Raw genomic sequence first — 20,668 nt, 5'->3', positions numbered from 1 at the left:
CAGGCTCTGTCCTTGGTTCTTACAGGTCCTGTTTCCTTTGGAAGCTGCTGTGGCACTGGGCAGCCCCAGGCCCTCCTGGCTGGGAGGGCACCACAGCTTCTGGTGTGATTGATTCTGGGGAAGAGAACAAGATTTTAAAATTGTCTTATTTTCTTCATCTTAAAATGTGAACACTGATCAGTTTCTGCATTCTGCACTGAAAATGGCTTAATCTGTTAACTGTCTTTCCAGTGTTTTATTGCTTCCCAACCCCATGCTTCAGAAATTATGATGTGAGCTACTGGGGCTATAAACAGTGAAAGTGTCCAGCCTATAGAGTAACATAAACAGTGTCACCTTACTGTGATAATTAGAAAATAACCTATCAAATCAAAAAGAGAAAAACTGAATTCTGGTGTGCCTCAAATGAGTTTATTTTTGTGGTAGCTAATTTTTAAGCTCACACTATTTGTAGGACATGCTATGTTTTACATTTTTATTTTGAATGAAAGTAAAAGTAGCCCTACTGCTTAAAAAGTGTAGCTTCCTTTAGAAAACATAAATCCCCAAATAATGTAGAGTCTGAAATGAATATTTAAATTGTTGGTCATGTTACAACTCATACTGGCTTCTAGAGGCTGCTTTTTGAGCAGTGTTATGGTTTTCTGCTGTACTCTCTTTTTTTAGTTTACTCTGTACCATAAACTGTATGTATTTACCATGTGCTGATTTTTGCATCAGTATTGTTCAGGGAGAAGTCACAAGTTAGAGAAACAGGTGAGCACCAAGAACAGGCTCATACAAAAAGATCATGAGTTATTTAAGGCTGGAAGTTCAAAGGTAATTTCTGACTGTAAGACAAGAAACATCCTGAAACACCACCTGTTGGGAATAGTAATGCAAAGCATTATCAGTGCATTTAAGATGAAGCTTGATCAGTTTGGGGTTGTCTGATATAGCCATGATAGGAAAAGGCTGGAATCTTTCAGTGTTTATAGGCCCTTCAGTCCCATATATTCTAAATCCAGGATATATTAAAATACCCAGAATTTTTGCTTTTGGCTTCGTTTGTTGACACTTTGAGTAATGTTTTCTGTAATAAAATAACTTCTCATTATTTTAATTCTGGTTTAGGGGAGCCAGCCAGGCTCATGTAATGTATTTTATGCCAACAGATGACAATACCAAATTACTGTATAAATGGGAAAAGACATTCCTGATGAATATATATGTGTATTTGTATGGCTGGGAGACATTATGAAAGGGTCACTGCACAGTCAGCACGTGAGCTGGCTTATACTTGTTGACTAAGAAAATCCTGGTGTCTTTGACATACAGCAAGAATATTTTAATATTTCATTGTGTAGGGCAGCAAAGCAATGAGAGATGTAATCTGCAGAGCATGTGAAGAGTCCAAGTGCAGGCATTTTCATACATCAATACCTATAACAGGGAAATGCACTAAGGGTCGATATGGTGCCCTTTCCACATCTTATCTTTATGAGATTTCAGTGATATGAACCAGAACTTTTTTTACTGTCAGGTTGTTTACAGACTTGTCACCCAACTCACTCAGTTTTTTTCCTTTCCAGGAAACATCACGTATCCTGTGATGGGAGCATGTATAACTTTTGTTGGTTTTTAGCAGCATGTGTAAAATGTTACAAATATGTTAAATGTTTAACACACTAAAGCATGTTAAATGAGGACTTTTCTATTTAAGTGTATACACTTCTAATCAGTGTTTGATCTTAATAAATTGTATACTCTCCAGCCTATGGGACTTGGTATCACATGAGTGGATGCTGTTGGCTTATGTTCCAGTTTCAGTTTAAATCCCACTGGCTGGTGAGCTGCAATAAGCTCCATAACCCAGCCAGAGAGAATTTACCATTCAAGCTTTCCAAGTAGATTTGTGTAGTCCATCAAAGAACAAATAGATTATGAAGGGATTTGATGTGGCATTTACTGCTAATGGGGCCTTACTGATGCAAGAGCAGAACAAAAGGAAAGTGTTCTTTTAGATGCTGTTGGAAATAAAGGGACATTGTCATAGTGAGTTTTGTACAGGGACTCTTCTGCCTTTCCCAGTAAAGGCACTTTGTGGACAGTCACTGAGGCTTCATTTCCTCAGCAGCCAAGCAGCTGATCCTGTCTGGAATGTCCATTTCCAGTTGCACAGTGCTGTCCTATCTCCTTTGCAGAAGTGGTGCTTGACTCAGCCATGCTGAGCAGTTTTAGCTCACCAAGTTAACAGAAAATATTTGGAGGGTGGAAGGAGGGAGGGTCCCATCTGTTTTGTGTCAGCAGTCTCAGGTTTGGTTTGATGCTGTGGTTAAATCCTGATGGCCAAGGGCTGCAGTGGGAGCAGACCCATCCCTCTGCTGGCCTGAGCTCACTCACTGCTCTGAGCTGTGCTGCAGGTGCAAGGGAAGCAGCAGCAGCAGCATCCCTGCCAGGCAGAGCCAGAGATTCCAGCCGGGTAATGCCAGACCATTCCTTCAGTGCATCCTGCTCTGGTTCTGCTTGTTTGACATCCTGGGAGCTTGGTCAGCCCCCCCTGAGATGCTGCTGCTGTGCTGGCAGGAGTCTGAAATGAGTTGGAGTTCTTATTTCCAATATTTCTTGCAGTGTTCCATGTTTTTCAGCCCAGCAAAGCACATAAGAGGCTCACTTATATCCACTCTGACCTTGTATTACTCTTTTACTGAGACAAATCATGCAGTAGTTTAATTTAAGCAAATTATAAATCTGAGAAAGAAAAGTTATCTGGCATAAGTAAATCAGCATAAAGCTGTGTATTTGATAAAGTGCTGTAGTTAATGAGCTTTTTTTAAAAGAAAACATTTCAAATAAGAGAAAAAAATTTACAGAGCAGTTTGCTCTATAACAATTCAATGAAATTTATTTAAACTATTAGGTGAAAATTTGGTTTGAGATATTTGAGAGGAGAGGTATTTTCTGTTCACAGCAGGACTTCAGAAAACGCATCTCTGAAGAGTGTAAACAAATTATTGTTTTTCAGAGATGAGCAAAATGTAAGCTCCAAAAAGCAAATGTCTAATAAATAGACAAAATTAAAAAATACACAAAAGAAGCTTGTCTCTGCTTATAGAAAATACTGAAAGGGATCCTCCTGGGAACAGATGGCTTTTCTTTTTATTTTTGCTGGTATGAGTGCAGGCAGAACTTTTCTCACTATTCCAAAGCAGGCTTGGTAGCTGTCAAATCATAAGAACTTGCAAAACTGCAGTTTCCAAACTTTGGTGTTAATACTTGTGGTGAGAGGAAAAGAAAAACAGTTCTATAGACCTTTACTTCCATATATTTGGCTTTGTAGATTCAATTTAAAGTTTTGCTCTTTAGTTACATTTTGGGCTGAAGTATCACTGTCTCAGGAGGTCAGGAAAATCTCAGAGAATTTGATAAAGAATTTTAAAAATTTCATACATGTTTTGAAGAGAATGCAAGCATGATCTTTAGAGAAAATAAGGAGATTTCAAAAATTTTTCATGGTCACACCATTTCACAGTTTTCTTACAGAATATCCTGATCAGCCACATCTGTTCATGTTGGCTTTGCATTTATTTGACTATGTTCACATAATGCTTCTGTAGTAAAGTTCCTTGGAAAAGACTTTGTAGTCCTCAGACAGGAAACAAGTATGTTTGCAGTTCCTTGTGTATCCTTGACCATTTTTCCTGTGTACGCTTCAAGACAGACAATACTCTTCTCATTCTTAGATATTTACTTTCTAAGGATCCTCCTGGTATTACCCTCACTCTGAATTGCTTTGTTGAAGAACACTTTTTCTGTTTTAAGTGAATCCAGACAAATTATAAAATCTTAGAGACAAATCAGGTTTCTCAAAAAGTTTTAATGCTCCTTTTGAGTTTTAAAATGTCTGTTGGTGGCTGAACAGAATCTTCATTTACGTTCTACTATCTGTGTATCAATTTGGAGGTATGGTAAACTGCTCTGGTTTTGATTACTTAAATACATCAGCAGCTGCAAATAATTTCTTAAATCTCAATTTTAGATTTGCTCTCAGGATACAAAGGGATAATTTTGGCTAATCAAACTGTTATCAATAATTTTTATAATGTGTGCCTATTTTTATGACGTATCTTTTGATGTAAATGGAAAAAAAGGTTTCACAAAACATTTGGTTCAAACAATAAAATCATCATTCTTGAAAGGGCAATTCTAAAGAATGAGTGAAAGAAATTCACCTGTAAAAATTTCTAGAAATGTGGGACTCTTTCAGTAGCACTCTTCCACCTCTACTCATGGAAATTGGGCAGCATTTCAGTTCATTAGTGTATATCCTTTATGCCAGTCCACTCAAAATTCTTTTACAGAATGTCATTGAGTTTCTGCTAGTGTGGACCTGTGAGGGTTACACAGAAATTCTATGTCCTGATATCAGTAATTATCCAAGTAATTAGCAATTAGTACACAGATTACCAGTAATTATACAGCATTACTGTTTACCTTTCTTTATGATTTTGGGATAATAGATATTTATGGAATTAATATCCAAAACAAATAGCATCCTATTTTAATTGCCTTCCTAGATAACTAAATAACTAAACAGTGCAGGCAAATCAGACAAGAAATGAAACCATATTTCAGCAGAATATACTATTACTTGAATCTTAACACCTGCGTGCATAACACACTGTAGGAGAACAGAACCTTCTGGTTTAATTTGATATTTAACAGTTCAATATTTGGAAATAGTGCTTTCTCTCCTCCTTCTAGGAAAAAAATTTTAGTCTCATATCTGATTTCTGTGAAGATTCTTCCCCTTAAATAAATCTAATTTTTGTAGCATCTCTCAAAGATAACGTGTTTATATGGGCCAAACATACAATCAGTAGCAAACTTTTAACAGGTAATGCAGGTTATGTTTGTAAATTTGTGTAATTCAGCTTACCACCTTCACATGAAATTGGCATTTACCTCCCTGCCACAGGAAAACTTTCTGTATGTGAAAGGGTTATTTGTCTGGTTTACCTTCCTATGTCTTTTCTGCTTTGTCAAGAAAATTTACTTAACACAGTCATATTCATCTTGAGTTTATCAGTTTCCCTTTGGGTATGTAAAGCATTAAAATACATATAAGGAATGGTATTGCTCTTATCTTTTTCAGGGATGAAAACCTTTTTATCTAAATTTTCTATTAAAAATTATATTTAGCTTTATCATTGTCTCTGGAAAATAAAAAATTAGTGATCATGTTCACTCAGTGTATTGGCACAGTTGTATTTGGAGGCTCAAGAAAGCCAAAGGGCTTTTGCTGCTTCTTTAAGCAGGTCTGCAGAGGGATTTAAGGAAATTGGCAATAATGGGGTGATATCAACATGCAAATGACAGACAGACTGACTGTTCTCTGAGCAGATCATATGCTGTGCTTAATCCCTGTTTCTTTGTGCCTGTGTGATTTAGGGTTTGGAGTACAACCATCTGCTTGGCTCGGTGTAGACAGCACAGAGTGGATACTGTTGAACTTTGGGGGAGTGATAGCTGGAGGAATATTTATCCATCACCTGAAGACATCTTTTTTATATATATCTCCTCATTTTCACAGTCTTTTTGATAGCTTTTAATGATCAGTTGGCTTTTGTGGTGTTTATACCAGAATCTCTTTATATGGTCCCTCAGTTTCCTCTTCCCACCCTCCCCAGCTGCTGGTTTGTAGGGAAGCCTTGTTTCCACCCTTCTTACAAAGAACATGCAGAATTCATGGTTCAGATTCTGAATTGCCTTCAGTTCAGTTCTCAAATCAGAAATGCATCTCTAAAAATGGAGGTTGGCTTCAGTAGTGCATGTCACAGCCATGCTTCCTTCTGTGGGCTCAGAATTGGGGATGTATTCATGAAATGCTGGATTCTTTGAGTGAGTCTCAGCTGAAGGCTCCATGCTCTAGGGATTGCTTCTCTTCCTCCTGAGTCTGACAAAGCCCAAATAAGTTAATCTCTTGGGGTTCTCATCTGACTCATGTCCTTTGTTTCCCAGCCAAAAGCAGGATAAATTCCCCCTCCCAAAGCTCTCTGCTGGTGCAGGCAGGCTGCTCCCCACTTGTGAGCAGGCTTGGCTGGGATTCAGCTATGAGTGTGCAGTCCTGCTCTAATAGCAGACCTGCATGCTTTCCTAAATGCAGATTGATCCTCAGATGTGTGACATAGCAATTTGGGTTTCACTCTGTGTAGTTGATTGGAGATACTGTGTGATTTTTGGGTGGACAAATCAATGCAATTTGGCACAGATTACCTGTGTGAGTGTTGAGTACAATTGTTGCCTCTTATTTACTAGTTAAGCTTGTATTTTGGTCATTAGCAGAGTTATGCAGCCACATCTAAAAATAAATATGAAAAGAGTTTTGTTTTTCTCTACTCTTTTCCTAGTTATCTTTAGAGCTTGGCACTGCCTGGCATAGAACTTGTACTATGCAGTCTCCAGTGGCCTTTCAGAAAGGCTTTTCAGGCTTTGTTGACCCATTTCCTGGATTAGTCTGGCTAAGTTATGGATTATTTTGTCTATTAAGCTTTTTCTTATGTCCAGTAATTCAAGAATGGCATATTGGCATAATAATGTATTCAATTAGTTGAGTTTCTGACTCCATATTTATAACTCTTTACAAAAGTCTGAAGAAGTAAGTGGTAATAATTTGATTTCATGCAATGTAGAAGACAGTAGCTTGTCAAGTAGACTTTGTGTTTGGTGGGTTTTTTTAAATCATGCTTAAATAAGTACTTAAATTCTAGAACAACAGGAAGCAGGCAGAATGATACATTTGTTGATGTAGGATGTCAGATAATTTAGTACAAATTACAGATTCTTTAAATACTTTAAAACAGTGAAGGTCAGGAAGCCTCCATTCAAAATTTTCCAGCGTATGTATAATATTTTACAGGATGTCTGTCTGTGGACTGCAAAGGAGTAATCTGTAAAAATCAACTTGTTTGTTGTTTTTCATGTTGTCTATTTATGCCCTGACAAATGAGCATCGGATGTAGTGTGGAGTCTGCAGAGCAGCAGAGGGTTCAAGGTTACAGCCAGCCACGATTGTGTCCTGCAGCACGAGGAAACTGGGCTCAGGCTGTCATTTGGAATGGTTTGGTTTCAGTAAACAACTTGGAGGGCTTGGAACAACACCTTGGTGGCTTCCTCAAACAGATTCATCAATGGTTTATAAAAGGAAAATAATCAAAAGTCCTGGTGTTTATAATTTGTTTGATTCTATCAGACAGAAATTTCCCTGATATTCCTGAAAAGATGCATTTCAAAGTACATGTGGAGCAATAATTTTGTATTGAGGTAGTGGCTGTCATCTTGAAAATAAGAAAATCACACATTATCTATCTGTATTGCACGCTTAGTTTTATTTATATTTGGTATTTTATATTCTTCTGTATTGTATACAGAGCATTTAGAGAAAGAAAGAGGGAAAGAGAGGGAAAATACTGGTACAGAGAAGCTGTGTGGGCTCCACAAGCTTTTCAGTCAGTGGAAGTGGTTAGCCTGGGTTTTATTGTGTGTTGGATGCTCTCAAGTTTGGTGTCTTCCATAGGTTGTGCAAGTCAAGCAGTGTTCTTCTCTAGCTCAGCACAGCTGGGGCTGCATCATGTGCATTCATATCCTAGTAAAGATTTCAAATTCACCTTCCATGGCCAGTTGGAGTGTAGTGAACAGCTGGGAGACCAACTCCCAGAATGCAGTGAAAACATGTTTGCAGTTTGTGCTCTGCTCTGGGACATCAAGTTAAGCTGTGGGAAGCACTTGCTGAAAACAGTCATTTAAGTATCAACTTTGAGTGGTGCTGGTTAAGATGCACTGACAAATGTCTTTGTGGAGTACAAACTGAAGCCTTATCTGTGACCACTAAAATGCAGCAAAACCAGATTTCATTTCCCTAGTGAAACTATGAAAGCCTCACAAACCATACCATCACTGCTGAGTAATTTAAATAAATTTCTATTGACTGACATCCAAAACCTTCTGTAAAAAATGCTGACAGAATCCATTTCTTACAGTGGTAAAGTCAGATAATAATCAGACAGATATACGCTTTAACACCATGCAGGAACATGAAGATTACCTTTATTATTTATACAAAAGTGTATCATTTTACTAGTCCCTAGGATAGACACTGTCATCTACAACCCTTGTGTTCAAATACTGTGAAGTACTTGCAGGTGTCCTCTTTATACATAAGAAAAATTCTGATTTCTTCTTCTTTTGAGCTTTTTGTTTGTAAAATTTTTGCAGAAGTGTTCAGTTATTATGTACTCTGCAGAATTGAGTGTTGTTTTGTGTCTGGTGAGGAAGCCTGTATTCAGAAGAGATTTGAAATTAAAAATGCTGATACTGGATAAGTTTTATGACTTTCAAAGGTGTTAGAATTAAAATACTCCTGCTAGACTCTTGAATCATCATAATTCACAGCAAAATAATATCATATAGCTAAAAAGGCCGGGGTTTTTTCACAGCTTGGTTTCAATTGAGTCTTCTACATTAGTAAATGAATGTTCCAATTCTTTCCAAAACAAAGTTGGAAGTCAGTGACATCCAGAAAGGGTTTTAGAACTCTTACCTTTCAGAACTCAGGTTTGGGTTTTAAGATGTTCAGACTGAAAACCATCTCTTTCAAGAATTTTCAATTATATTGGAAGTATTTTGATGACAGGAAGGGCTTTTTTAGAGCATTTTATAGTACTGAATATTTTTAATATTTGTGAGGGTTTTTGTAATTATTTTCCTCAGTAATACCTGCCAAAATGTTACAGGTTTTTAGAGCACTGTTTGAAAATCTTTCTATCTGATTGTAGGAAAAAATTGTCAGTTGTTTAAAAAATAGCTATTCCTAGGTGTCTTAAGACATTTGGTGTGGAATGAAAGGGAGTGAGAAGCCCAGTTGAAAACAAAAACTTAGTTTAAAACAAAAAGTATGCTCCGAAATATTTTTAAAAATTTTTCTGGGAAAGAAACAAGGGCAGTTCTGCATAAAAGGGGCAATTTGACTTTTTAAATTTTTACTGAGATTTTTTCCAAGCAGGCAGCAGTTTCTAACCTTGTGTTCAAAGGACACTTTCCAGTTCTCTTCTAACCCTTCACTGCTGAGTGCTGTTTCATTTACCTGAGGAAACAAATTGGACTTTTTATCATCATCCTTACCTTGTGTGTTCCACAGTAGTTTGTTTTCTACTAGCACAATATTAATTATGCCACTGACAGTAATATCAAACATTTGCAGCAGTAATTCACTGAGCCTTGTAGCCAAGCCCTCTGTCCTCAGTCCTCTCCAGCCTTTGGTTATGTTCTGTGGGACTCTTGGAGAATGGAATTGGAAGCACAAGCTGTTATTTTGTGGTTTGACTTTTTTGTCCTTAGAATGAATTCTTCTTTTCCTAAACAACCCTCTCCAAATCTTTGTCCCACTGTGTTTATGAGCTGAGCTTTACTCCAGCCAAGAAAATCTGCATACATTATGGAAGAAAAAAGATTTGTCAAAACATGTAATAAAAAAATTACTTAAAACCCCAAAGTGTTCATTATCATGTGGATATAGTGGCTCTCCACAGTCACACTTCTTTTTGGGGACATTATTGCTTGATAAGCATTAGCTTTGGGAAGGTAATACAGGCTGTCTCACTGATAACACAGGCCATGTCCTCAGGGAAACATCATACATTCCAGCATATTTCAGGAAATTTCATAAATTTCAGCATATCTCACATGTGTCAGGCATGTCTGCTTCTCAGGATGGGACTTTTTTTCTAAAGGAAATATATTTTTGGTTTTCCCTGAAAGCACATGGCTTTGTCTCCTAGGTAAATTACACTGTCTTAAAAAATCCCCAAAAGCATCCCATCATCTGATTCATGAGTCTTACCCTAAATCTAATGGGATTTTTTAAAACATTCAGATCTTCCTTTAAGTATCTCTAAGGATGAATACTCCCTTACTGCTCTCTTTTAACCTCTTGACTCCTAGAATGGATAAGACATGAATGTCTTACCATGATTCACTAGGAATCTTTTCATTTTCTTTGGAACTTGGCAGTATGATGTTATTTTTTTTCCCCCTGCTTGGAGTTACAAAGAGGTTTAGAAGTTAAGCCTGGATCAATGACCAGAATTGAGTGCTGCATACACAGAAGGCTGTGCAGAAGATGCACATAATGCAGTTTGAAGCCATTATTAAGCATTGCTGGAATTTGTGCTGAGAAGTGGAAATCCTTGCAAGTGGTATTGAAAGGGAGATGTAATACAATGTATCTGAAATGTAGAAATACATTCAGATATTGTTACAGCAAGCTGGAAAACAGAAGCTGCACTAGTCAAATAAAAGGTAGAAAAACTTGGAACTTGGCAATTTATGTGTTTATCATATGCTTTTTGAAAATTCCTCCAGAAAATGGTGCATTTTAATGTAATTTTGAATTTTTTGGCATATTGTTACAGTTCTTTCTTATTATTTTATTTTTTTTAAGGAATCCAAAATGTACTCAGCTTATTCTGTGCCGTGCTTACAGAAAATAAGGTTCTCTTTCACTCAGCAAGTTTTCAAAGGCTCAGTGATGCCTGTAGGGCTCTGGAGTCTTTGATGTTTCCTCTCAAATACAGGTGAGTTAAGTTTGGTTTCTCTGAACTTGTTAAATAATTTTATGGCTCATTTTGTAATTCTTATTACAAACACAAATACAATTTATTACAAAAACAAATTACTTTTATTTTTTGTTTGTCTCAAACAAAAGGAGTTGGACTATTGTTGGTAAAATAAGCAGAGCTATTAATGATGCAAATCGTGGTGTGTACACATCATTAACAAAAATCTGGTTGCATTGTGTCAGTGGAAACAATTAAGGGAGAAATCCACCTGCAAATGTAAGGTAGAAACACTACTCACAACCCAGAAGATTCTGTGGCTCAGAGATAGCAGCTACATTAGGGTATATCAGTTTTAAGTCACTGACAAATGTCCACCAGAGAATGACTTTAAGTCAATAAACTGATCCTCTCTAAAAAGCCACAGGTGGATCCAGAATTTTGAAATGGAAAACTTAATGTCAATCAATTTGGTGCTTTTTAAGGAAGAAAACATCTAGTTCTGACTCACCTGTTTCAAACTATGCTTGTTTTCAAAATAGCTTGTTTTATTTAAAATACTTCAGAGATTGATGTCATTATAATATACAATAAGAAGGAAGAACTGCAAATTGAGTTTTGGAATATGTTTCTTAATGTTTAACTAATAATAAATGTAAACATTTAATAACTATAAATTAAGTGTAGAAATTCATTGATGAATTTAGATCCAGCTCTTGATGTTGTTTTGATGAACACACAGAGTTTTTAAAATTGTCAAACCAAGTAAACAGTGCCTGAAATGGTGTTGTTCAGTTGTCATTTCAAGATGAAAACAAAGTATTTCCTGTAAAGACTTCTTATAAAATGATATTTTACAAAAGGCTGAAGTGTAGATATATGGCCACAAACAAATCATGTTTTTAAAATGAATGTATTGTTTATAACTTTAGTGTTCCCAATTAACTGGAGGATTTTGGTTTTTTTTAAGAAAAAAGTTGCCTTATGTGAAAGGATACCCAGAAGCTTTTATTCTATTTAATTTATTCTTTTCACAGTTATCCCTACATCCCAATTCTCCCTGCCCAGCTGCTGGAGGTTCTCAGCTCCCCCACCCCTTTCATCATTGGGGTGCACTCTGTGTTTCGCAATGACATCCACGAGCTGGTGAGTGCAGCTGCCCTGGGCTCAGCTCTGAGCCCTTCTGGGGGCTTTGGAGCTGTTTCTGGGAATAATTCACATCTCTTTTTTGGGGTTTTTTGGGTGTTTTTTTTTTTTTTTGTGATTTTTTTTTTTTTGTGTAAATACATTGATTCTGTAAAGTGGAAGGAAATTATTTGATTCTAGTGCAGGAGGAGGAGGAGTGGATCCATTTCTGGCTTTGTTATCTATTTGTCCTGAGTTTGAACAATTCACTTAGGATTTTCAAGTGTATTTTCAATTGTTTTATTTTACCCTTTTTAAGTATGTGTTTGGAGAAACTGAACCAGGGTTGCAAAAGGTGCTTAGAAACATGAAATTATACTTCCAGTTGCACTCACTGTATTTCTTTGCAAGCAGCTTATTCGATATCTCATGTCTCTGAACACAGACCTGGAACATCCAGAAACAAAAGTCACTTTTGAAAGTTTAGCCTAATTACATTTTCTTTAGTTTAATTTCATTTTTCAGGGCTAGATTCAGTAATAGAAAGTATTTGGAGTATTTCCTGTATCAAAAACATTCTGTACATTAAAATTGGTACTGTTTTAATTTGTTTTAGTAAACTTATGTGCAGATCATTGTGCAGAAATTTGAACTGTTGTGCTTTTTTAAGCTATGCTCACTCTATGCACTTTTACTATTTATCCCTTACAGTTAGATGTAATCATAGCAGACCTGGATGGAGGAACAATTAAAATTCCTGAATGTATTCATCTGTCCCAGCTGCCAGAGCCACTGCTACACCAGACTCAAATGGCACTTTCTCTGGTATGTTTAGATAAAATCCCCACTTTTCACCCTCTCACCTATTTGTAAAGAATGACAGATTTCAATATTAAGCTTTCAGCACACTGGAAATGAGATTTAATAGAACGATTCATGCAACATTCCTGGTTTTAGAAGAGTTAATTCTCTGTAGTTCAAGTTAATATCATCAGTAATGGAAATCTAAAATGTCTTTTCATGTTCAAGAGGTAGAGATTTTTCCTTTATAATTATTTTTAATAAGACTATTTGAGCAGCATTATTACTACTCAGTTCTGCTGCATTTCTGTGTTTATATATTCATTTAAACTGTACATTTTCTTGAAATTTAGCAAATTAATAACCCTTAAAATTTTATCTGTGTGATGCCCCTGTTTCAGAATTTAGGAATGATGAATTCTACATTAAGAAATTGCCATAAAAAGTACATCAGTTTGTGTTTTTGCTATCATTGTAATAAAACAGAAATCACCTTATTTGGAGGCTTCTGAGCAAATCTTGTCTTCAAATGAAGAATTTTTATTCAGTTAATGTGTTTCAGCTGAATTGACTCTAAAATCCCTCATGGTATTGATCATTTTCATGGACTGTGGTAGGAGTTTTTGATAGAATCCTGAAGCTGAGAAGTTAATTCTGTCTTTATTTCCATATAGTCTTCACAATTTAACTCAATTTATTATTTGAGGAACTCAATGTCAGTGAATTTGAGAAAGGTAAAAAAAGTCTTTTTCTCAGCAAAATGAAGGAAAAAAGATTGAAAAAGATTATGTTTTCAAAATTCTCTAGGTTTTGCATCCTGATTTGGAAACAGCAGATTATGCATTCCCTCCCCCACGAACAGCTTTATCACACTCAAAAATGCTGGTAAGATTTCTGTCTTATTTTCTGTGTCTGACTTAAATAAGTGAAAAACTGTTCAAATTTTAGACTAGTAGCTTCCTTTTAAGAATTTGTGTTTGCTTTTCCATATATTTTTAGTATTACTGGTGGGGCAAAGAAATGCATTTTTCCCTTCAATAGCATTCTGATGGGTTAGAAGTTTTATAAAATCCGAAACCAGTTCAATTTAAGAACACACACTGGGGCTTTTTGAGTAGATATACTTGAAAATGTGAAACTCTTAGGTGGTACAATGTATTTGTTGTACTTATTTCTGGCTTTAAGATTGAGGTTTTTCATTGCTGAAGACAGGGAATGTCATCCAGGCTTCATCTAAACTAATGGAAGAATTCAGCTAAGATCTCAGTTTGAATAAGAAAGTTTCAAATTAATATAATTTTGTATCAAAATAAGAATTTTGTGAAATTTGAAAGAAATTACCATGTTTTCAAGTAGTCAAAGAAGTCAGGGTACATATGTACCTGTTAAAATCCTAGAGAGCAGCAGATAATGAGCGTATCTGTCAGTAAAGTGAGCCATACAGAATTTGAGTTAAAAATAGAACATCATGGATCAAGTTTCCAGTGCAGAATAAACAACCATCTAGTAAAATACTCCAATAATATATTCCAGCTTTATATAATTTTATATATTCCTTTTATCTCTAAAAATAAATTCCAGGCTGTAATTTACTTAATTTGGTTGTTACTTAACTGATGAGCTGGTTATCTGATAGTAAATATTGTGTGTAATATTTAAAATTACAGTTTGTAACATAACACCATAAAACCTGAGGTAATAACAGAATTTTTGGGATCTCAGGTTTTTTGAGATGGCTGCTGAGATAAAAAAATAGGGTGGCCCAGGATTTGATGGCAGTCTTTAGTGGCATCTGGGCCAGGTGGAAGTGTCACTGCCCCAGCTGTTCACATAATTTCCATTTATCTGATGGTGTGTATTTTAACACTCTCTTAAATAAATAATCCAGGACTTTAAAGTCCTACTATTTTAAACTTTTTGCAGTAACTGGTGGCAGCAGCAGTGCCACCTCAGGCTCCTGCTACTCCCTGCTGCCCCTGCCCTCTCTGAAAATACTGCTTGTGTAGTGCTTCAAAGCCACAGTTATTTTAGGGAAAGAATCCAGGCTAAAATAGCCATTTTTTCCTTTATTTCACATCAGGTTTCTCTCATGGCAGCACATTTGAGTGGTTCAGGACATGGGCACCCCTCAGCCCCCCTGGCTTTGTCCAGAGCCTGTGCTGCAGGCACAGCAAAGACCAGCGGGGGGGAGGGTGGCTGGGTACAGGATCTGCCATGGCCATCTGGGGACAGGGCACAGCATCCTGGTGGCCTTTTAAGTCCCTTCCAGCCCCAACCATTCTGTGACACAACCTCATCCCTGTGCAAATATCTCTGCTTCATCTGCTGCACTGCTGCACTCACGGAGCTGTAGGCATTTCTCATACAGATTCCTACAAAGTCTGGGGAAATTTAGGATGTGAGGATGCTTTGACAATTCAGTTTCTGCTTGCAGGACAAAGAAGTGCGAGCAATCTTCCTCAGGCTCTTTGCACAGCTCTTCCAAGGATACAGGTCGTGTCTTCAGCTGATCAGGATTCATGCTGAACCTGTCATTCACTTCCACAAGGTAAAGGAGGAGCAGTTCTGTGTATTTATGGTGTTCCTTTGTGCCATGTTATTCCCACAAGCCTGCCTTTTGAAAAACTGGTGAAGTTTAAAAATGTAAATAAAGTTATCTCCATGTGATAAGCACGTCATTTTGGCATAGCACAATATCCGTCTGTTTTAATGGGACTAATTGTAGGGACAGGACAGAAATGTACAACAAAGTTAGCACTGAAATTTAATACAAATAAACATTTGAGGAATCACTGTGGAATTTTGAAAACCTCTGTGTGTAATAACACATTGCTTGAAGGTACTAGTTTTCTCTTTTATTATCTGTGAGATTTAAAAAATGTGTGCATCAAATTTCAAATTTTTAGGTATAGAAAGGTACTATGTACAGTAGAAAATTTAATTAGAAAGTACCACTTACTAGTATAAGCTGATAGGCTGGTGAAAATGTTTAACTAATATGGAACAGTTGTTTGTAATTGCAAGTTTGATGCTGATTAAAAAAGGTGAAACTTTTTTTCTCTTTTTGTTGCAGGCAGCCTTCTTGGGCCAGCGAGGCTTAATTGAGAATGACTTTCTAACCAAAGTGCTCAATGGAATGGCATTTGCTGGCTTTGTGTCAGAGAGGGGTCCTCCCTTCAGAACCTGTGATCTTTTTGATGAGGTGAAAACTCTTTCTGTATTCCCAAATGAATTACAATTTACTGTCATATTTCAGCATGGGAAAACCTACTGGAATGCTTCTGAATCCCCAATGTTTATTGTACCAAGTTTATACTAATCATCCCAAATCTTTTATTTTCTGCTAAGGAGATATTTCTAGCTTACTTCCATAAAATTATGCCTCCTCACATATGTATGAAGTTAAATAGTTGTATAAACTTTGGTAATGCTGTTCCTGTTGTCAGATCTGTAGCTTCATAATACTTCATAATACTGTAGCTTCATAATAATTGTATGTGCTAGTACAGAATTATTTTCAATAATTTAATTATATTCTCTGAAATGTTAACAACCTCAGGGAGACATATTACATTAAATACATATCCAAAAATGTAAACTGAGACAAAAAAATTTCATTTTAAAAAGCAATGCTGTAGTTTTTAGTGTGTTGGTTTTGAGTTAAAGGTAGAGTAAAAATAGAGTTTGATATTAATTCTGTGTTGTAGTAGTAGTACCTATGAGAAATTTGGATTGAGGTATAGAAATGTGACAGGATTGGTTTAGGTACGTAGGACTTTCTGTCTGGTAACAAATGCTGCACATGGAACTGAACATGTCTCATGTTCCAGAGCAATGTGGCCTCACACATTTTTCAGTGCTCAGCTTTCTTTCCTTGGTTTCAATTTAGGATTAACCTTTCATAACTTAAATGGGAAATATTTTTTTTTTTAGTTGAATGATCAACATTTTTATTCTTCTTTTAAAAAAAGTTGGTGGCCTTTGAAGTTGAAAGAATTAAAGCTGAAGAGGGCAATCCACCAAAAATGATAAAGCATGTCAGAGAACTTGCAGAACAGCTCTTCAAAAATGTAAGTTGTACCTGCTGCATCTGGAGAGTTGAGATGGTAACATTGAAAATCTGATTTCTCAGATTGATCCAGTGTTCTGAAAATGGAAGTGACTGCTTGTGTAGTCATCATCTATATTATGGCAAAAGACTTTGGGACTTTAAAGATCATTAAATTTGTACGTGCAAAGGAAATTCAGTATGATACTATTGATTTATTAATGCTAATATTGATTTAGATACAGCTACAACTACTAATCTATTTCTAGTGTGTATCACATAAGGTCTATAAACTGCTATTTTTCTCTGCTGCAACCTGTCTATGCCAGATACATCTCTTTTCTTGCCTCTTAACAGTTTTCCATATGAAAATTATACATTTATAATGTGTATAATATAATATATATAATACATATATATTATACAATGTGGTATAATGTGTGCTTTCAGCAATTCTTTCCTGACCCAGTCACCCTGGTTTGCATGCTCAGCAGGCATGATTTCATTTTTCACAGCCTATTTCTTGAACAACTCCATTTCCAGTTTATTTTTGCCTTCATATCATGTTTATTTTACATAATGCTTTTATAAAGTCTCTTGCCATTCCATTAGCTAGTTCTGGGATGGGTTTTTTTTCTTTTTCGGTTTTAGATTTTTTGTTTGCTTTGAGGTTTGTGGGCTTTTTTGGCATAGACTGATCTCCCTCCCCCTCACGCTTCTGTGGTTATTCAGCTCCACAGAGCATTATCTGTTACACCATCAGCTGACATCTTTGTCACCCTTTCTTTTCTACATTCCACTTCCCCAAAACTGTGCTTTACATCTACAATTCTGAAAAAAATCCCACAAGAACTACCAAATGCTGCTAAGTTCTGGGGTTTCTTTTGTGTTCTGTGTGTCTTTTCTGATGATGAGATTTATTTATATCATTGTGACTGACCTGCTCCTTCACTGCCACGAAGTCAGTGACTTCACAGGAGCACACACTGGTATTCACTAAATCTGTGACTTTGTGCATTGAGAATTCAGATTTCTGGTAGTTTGTGCATGCACCTGTCTTTGAGTAAACATAGGTGATGAGTAGCACTGCTTAAGCTGTGCCTGGAGCTACCTGATTTTAAACAGATTGCTTGATGTGTTTTGACATCTTGTTTCACAGTTGTAATAATCACAATATTGTAGCTGTGACAGTTTGGATACATGGGAGAGACAGAGACGTTTCTCTGTTGGGGAGGGATAATGTTTGCATGAGTCTTGCTGGCACAGGTGGACAATCCAAGGCATTGGACCTTTCATTAGCCCAATAGCATGTACATCTGACATTTGTGATGTCCAAGATAAGAGTAACTTTGCCTATTTCCTCTGAATCTCTCCGCTCACTGAAATGGATTTTGGAGCAATTGCTCTCCTTTTCTGGAGTTTTCTGCCCTCTGTCTTCTGTTACTCCCTCCTGAGTCTGAGTTCCCTTTCTCTCTCTTGTTTCCCCTGGCATCTGCTCCTCTCATGCCCCTGGATTTTTGGCTTGTTCCATAAAATTTTCCTTTGCAGAGAATGCATGTGGCTAAGTAACTGCTCTGTTTTGTCTGCTGTTTCTCAAGTTGATGCACTTGATCTCCTTGTTGCCTTTTGCTCCTGTAAACAACAGTATTAAGCTCCTGTTTACAAGTTTTCTTCCAAACTTATTGAGCATTTACAAGAGAGCCCTCATTGATGGATAGCACTCTTTGGCAGTGGTATGTAGCCAGTAACAGCATAGAGTCAAATTGGACAGCACCAAATTCAGATGTGATTAATGGTAACCCCAGAATAACTGAATGAAGAGATGAAAACACCCCATTTTTTTGATTACTGCACCCTGGAAATGTGAGCTGTGATCCTATGCATGGTGGTAAATAGCGTCTCTAATGAGGAGCTTGACTGTCGCACCAGTTTATATTCAAGTCCTTAATATTCATAAATTTGCATAAAATCAGCATGATTTAAGCAGGGATTTTGTTTTGCACTTGTTTTGAGTTTTGCACATTGGCAAAAATAATTTTATAAAAGCCTTTAAGAAAGTTGAGAATATTAATGAGTCAAGGGCAATATGAATATGAAACATTTTATTGATCATCTGCATTAGATATTTGACTTCTTAGTCTTTCAGGTATGGGAGATTGTCCAGACAGCAGCAAAACTCGGTGAGGCAGATGGTAGCACTGCAGGACTGCTTTGGTATGAGACGCTTTGCTCTCGCCCTGCAGGAGAACCCCAACCCGCACATGGCGTTCCAGAAGGTGCCGCGGCCCACGGAGGGCTCGCACCTGCGCGTGCACGTCCTGCCCTTCCCGCGCATCAACGAGGGCCGCGTGCAGGAGCTGCTGCAGGAGGGGCTGGCCAGGAGCCAGGGCGCTCCCCCTGCCGCCCGCGGCGACAAGAAGTGCGTGGTTCCAGCGGGTCCCCCCGTGGGTATGTTCATTTGTGCCTGGTGCTGGTGATTAGCATTTCTGCTAATGTGTGTTGCTCCCAATTTCGTGTTCATATTGTGTTTTTAGTGGTCGTGGCGAACTCTGGTGCATAGACTCCAGTGTTTGCCTTTGCCATTCTGAAAGCTCCTTTTTATCTGCCTTTACTAAGGCAGATATTATCTGCCTTCTTCTTTACTAAGAAGTCAAGCATCCAGAAAGTGATGGGTGTAGCTGCTAACAACAAAAGTGGATTTGATCTGAATTAGATGTTGATTTAAACAATTAAACTAGATACTGTGTTGAACAATTAAACTTGATGTTGAGCTGAACAGTTAAACTCAATATTGTACTCAGCCAGGCCTGTTAAATATCACCATAGGTCACTCGTAGCACTGGCTGAAACAAGCTTTGAACCGTTTGAGTTCCTCCTCTGATACCCACTGACAGACATGTAAATTGCTAGAAAAAGGCAAAGAGCAAAGCTAGCATCTGTCTCAAAACAATTATACCTATATTTAGGCATAAAGAACAGATGAGGACATTGTAGGCCTGTCATTTTAATTTTCATGCCAGAAAGTTCTGTTACTCATAGTCATACTCATCGTTGTGAATGGTGGCATAAACCAGTATGGTTAGTCAACTTGCACGTGAAGAGCTTGCAAAACTTTTGAAGGATGGGCTAAGAATTCAAAGCCATCTTTGAAAATTACGTATCTAACCACAAGACTCCAATGAATTATTTCCTTCTCTACTGCTTTTCTTCAAATAAGGTATGGCACTTGCATAGGCAGGCTCGCCTGACTAGGCAGCAGCTCTTCAGAAATTAATTTGGGAACTTTAATGACTGTAGGGCAAACATGACCCAACTATATCAAGCTACTGCAAAAAAGCCAAACATCTTAGTGGGATGTATAAACAGGAGTGCAGTCAGTGAACCCCATGGAGGAATCTTTTCATTGTGCCCAGTAAGACCTCAGCTGGATGTTTGTGTCCATGTTTGGACACTGGAAGGCTGTCTCCATTTTTGGCTCTGTTGGAGGAGTCCATAAGAAAGCAACAAGAATGACCAGTGGTCCAGAGAATGTGACCTACAAGGAAAGATGGGGAGTTGTTTAGACTGAAAACTAGGAGACTGAGGGGACACAGAATAGCAGACTTCAATTATACAAGAGACAACGAGAAAAAGAAGGGGAATAATCTGTGATGATAAGAAATAATGGGTTTAATTGCAGCACAAAAATAGAGTTATTTGTCAGCAAGGCATGGTAAAATGAGGATGGTGAGGCAGTTGAGTGGATTTGTTGTGCAGCCATGAAGTCTCTCTTATCACAGAACATTGGGAACATATTAGACAAACATGAGAAATAACATAAATAGAGTTGATCCTGTCTAGGGACAGCAGGGTGAACTAGACGGCCTCTTGAGGCCCTGCCCAGGCCTGTTTCTCTTTGGTTTTATGCAAGAAGAGGATGAACTCTCTTCACCTGCCTTTGCTGTTGACTGTATCATTGAATCTGATACTTACAGAAAATTTAAAGGATGTGTGGTTGTGTTCTGTTGTCTTTCTTCAAAAGGCTAGTTGCAGGAGAAGGGATTTTTGAAAATAAATTAATTTCTGTGTCAAAGCAGGAAGTTTGCTGTTTTTTTCTGAGGAA

At 37.3% G+C, this 20,668-nt stretch overlaps 1 protein-coding gene across 11 annotated transcripts in view; it reads left to right on the top strand.

Annotated features, from left to right (window-relative positions):
• Positions 1-20,668, top strand: part of SBF2 (SET binding factor 2) — a 232,315-nt gene that overhangs the window by 123,119 nt on the left and 88,528 nt on the right. For 6 of the 11 annotated variants that reach the window (XM_074543428.1, XM_074543431.1, XM_074543430.1 and 3 more), the window contains exons 7-14: positions 10,478-10,610; positions 11,630-11,738; positions 12,429-12,542; positions 13,326-13,403; positions 14,953-15,066; positions 15,592-15,720; positions 16,490-16,588; positions 18,705-19,014. In XM_074543428.1, coding sequence (XP_074399529.1) covers positions 10,478-10,610; positions 11,630-11,738; positions 12,429-12,542; positions 13,326-13,403; positions 14,953-15,066; positions 15,592-15,720; positions 16,490-16,588; positions 18,705-19,014 — 1,086 coding nt within the window. The remainder of the gene's footprint in view (positions 1-10,477; positions 10,611-11,629; positions 11,739-12,428; positions 12,543-13,325; positions 13,404-14,952; positions 15,067-15,591; positions 15,721-16,489; positions 16,589-18,704; positions 19,015-20,668) is intronic. The other 5 variants (XM_074543433.1, XM_005494563.3, XM_026797726.2 and 2 more) reach the window with 1 other exon arrangement.

This window comes from Zonotrichia albicollis, chromosome 6 (genome assembly GCF_047830755.1).
Source record: "Zonotrichia albicollis isolate bZonAlb1 chromosome 6, bZonAlb1.hap1, whole genome shotgun sequence".
NCBI classification, from domain to species: domain Eukaryota; kingdom Metazoa; phylum Chordata; class Aves; order Passeriformes; family Passerellidae; genus Zonotrichia; species Zonotrichia albicollis.
The sequence above is the reverse complement of the archived record's forward strand: the minus strand, read 5'-3'. Positions and strand labels throughout refer to the sequence as shown.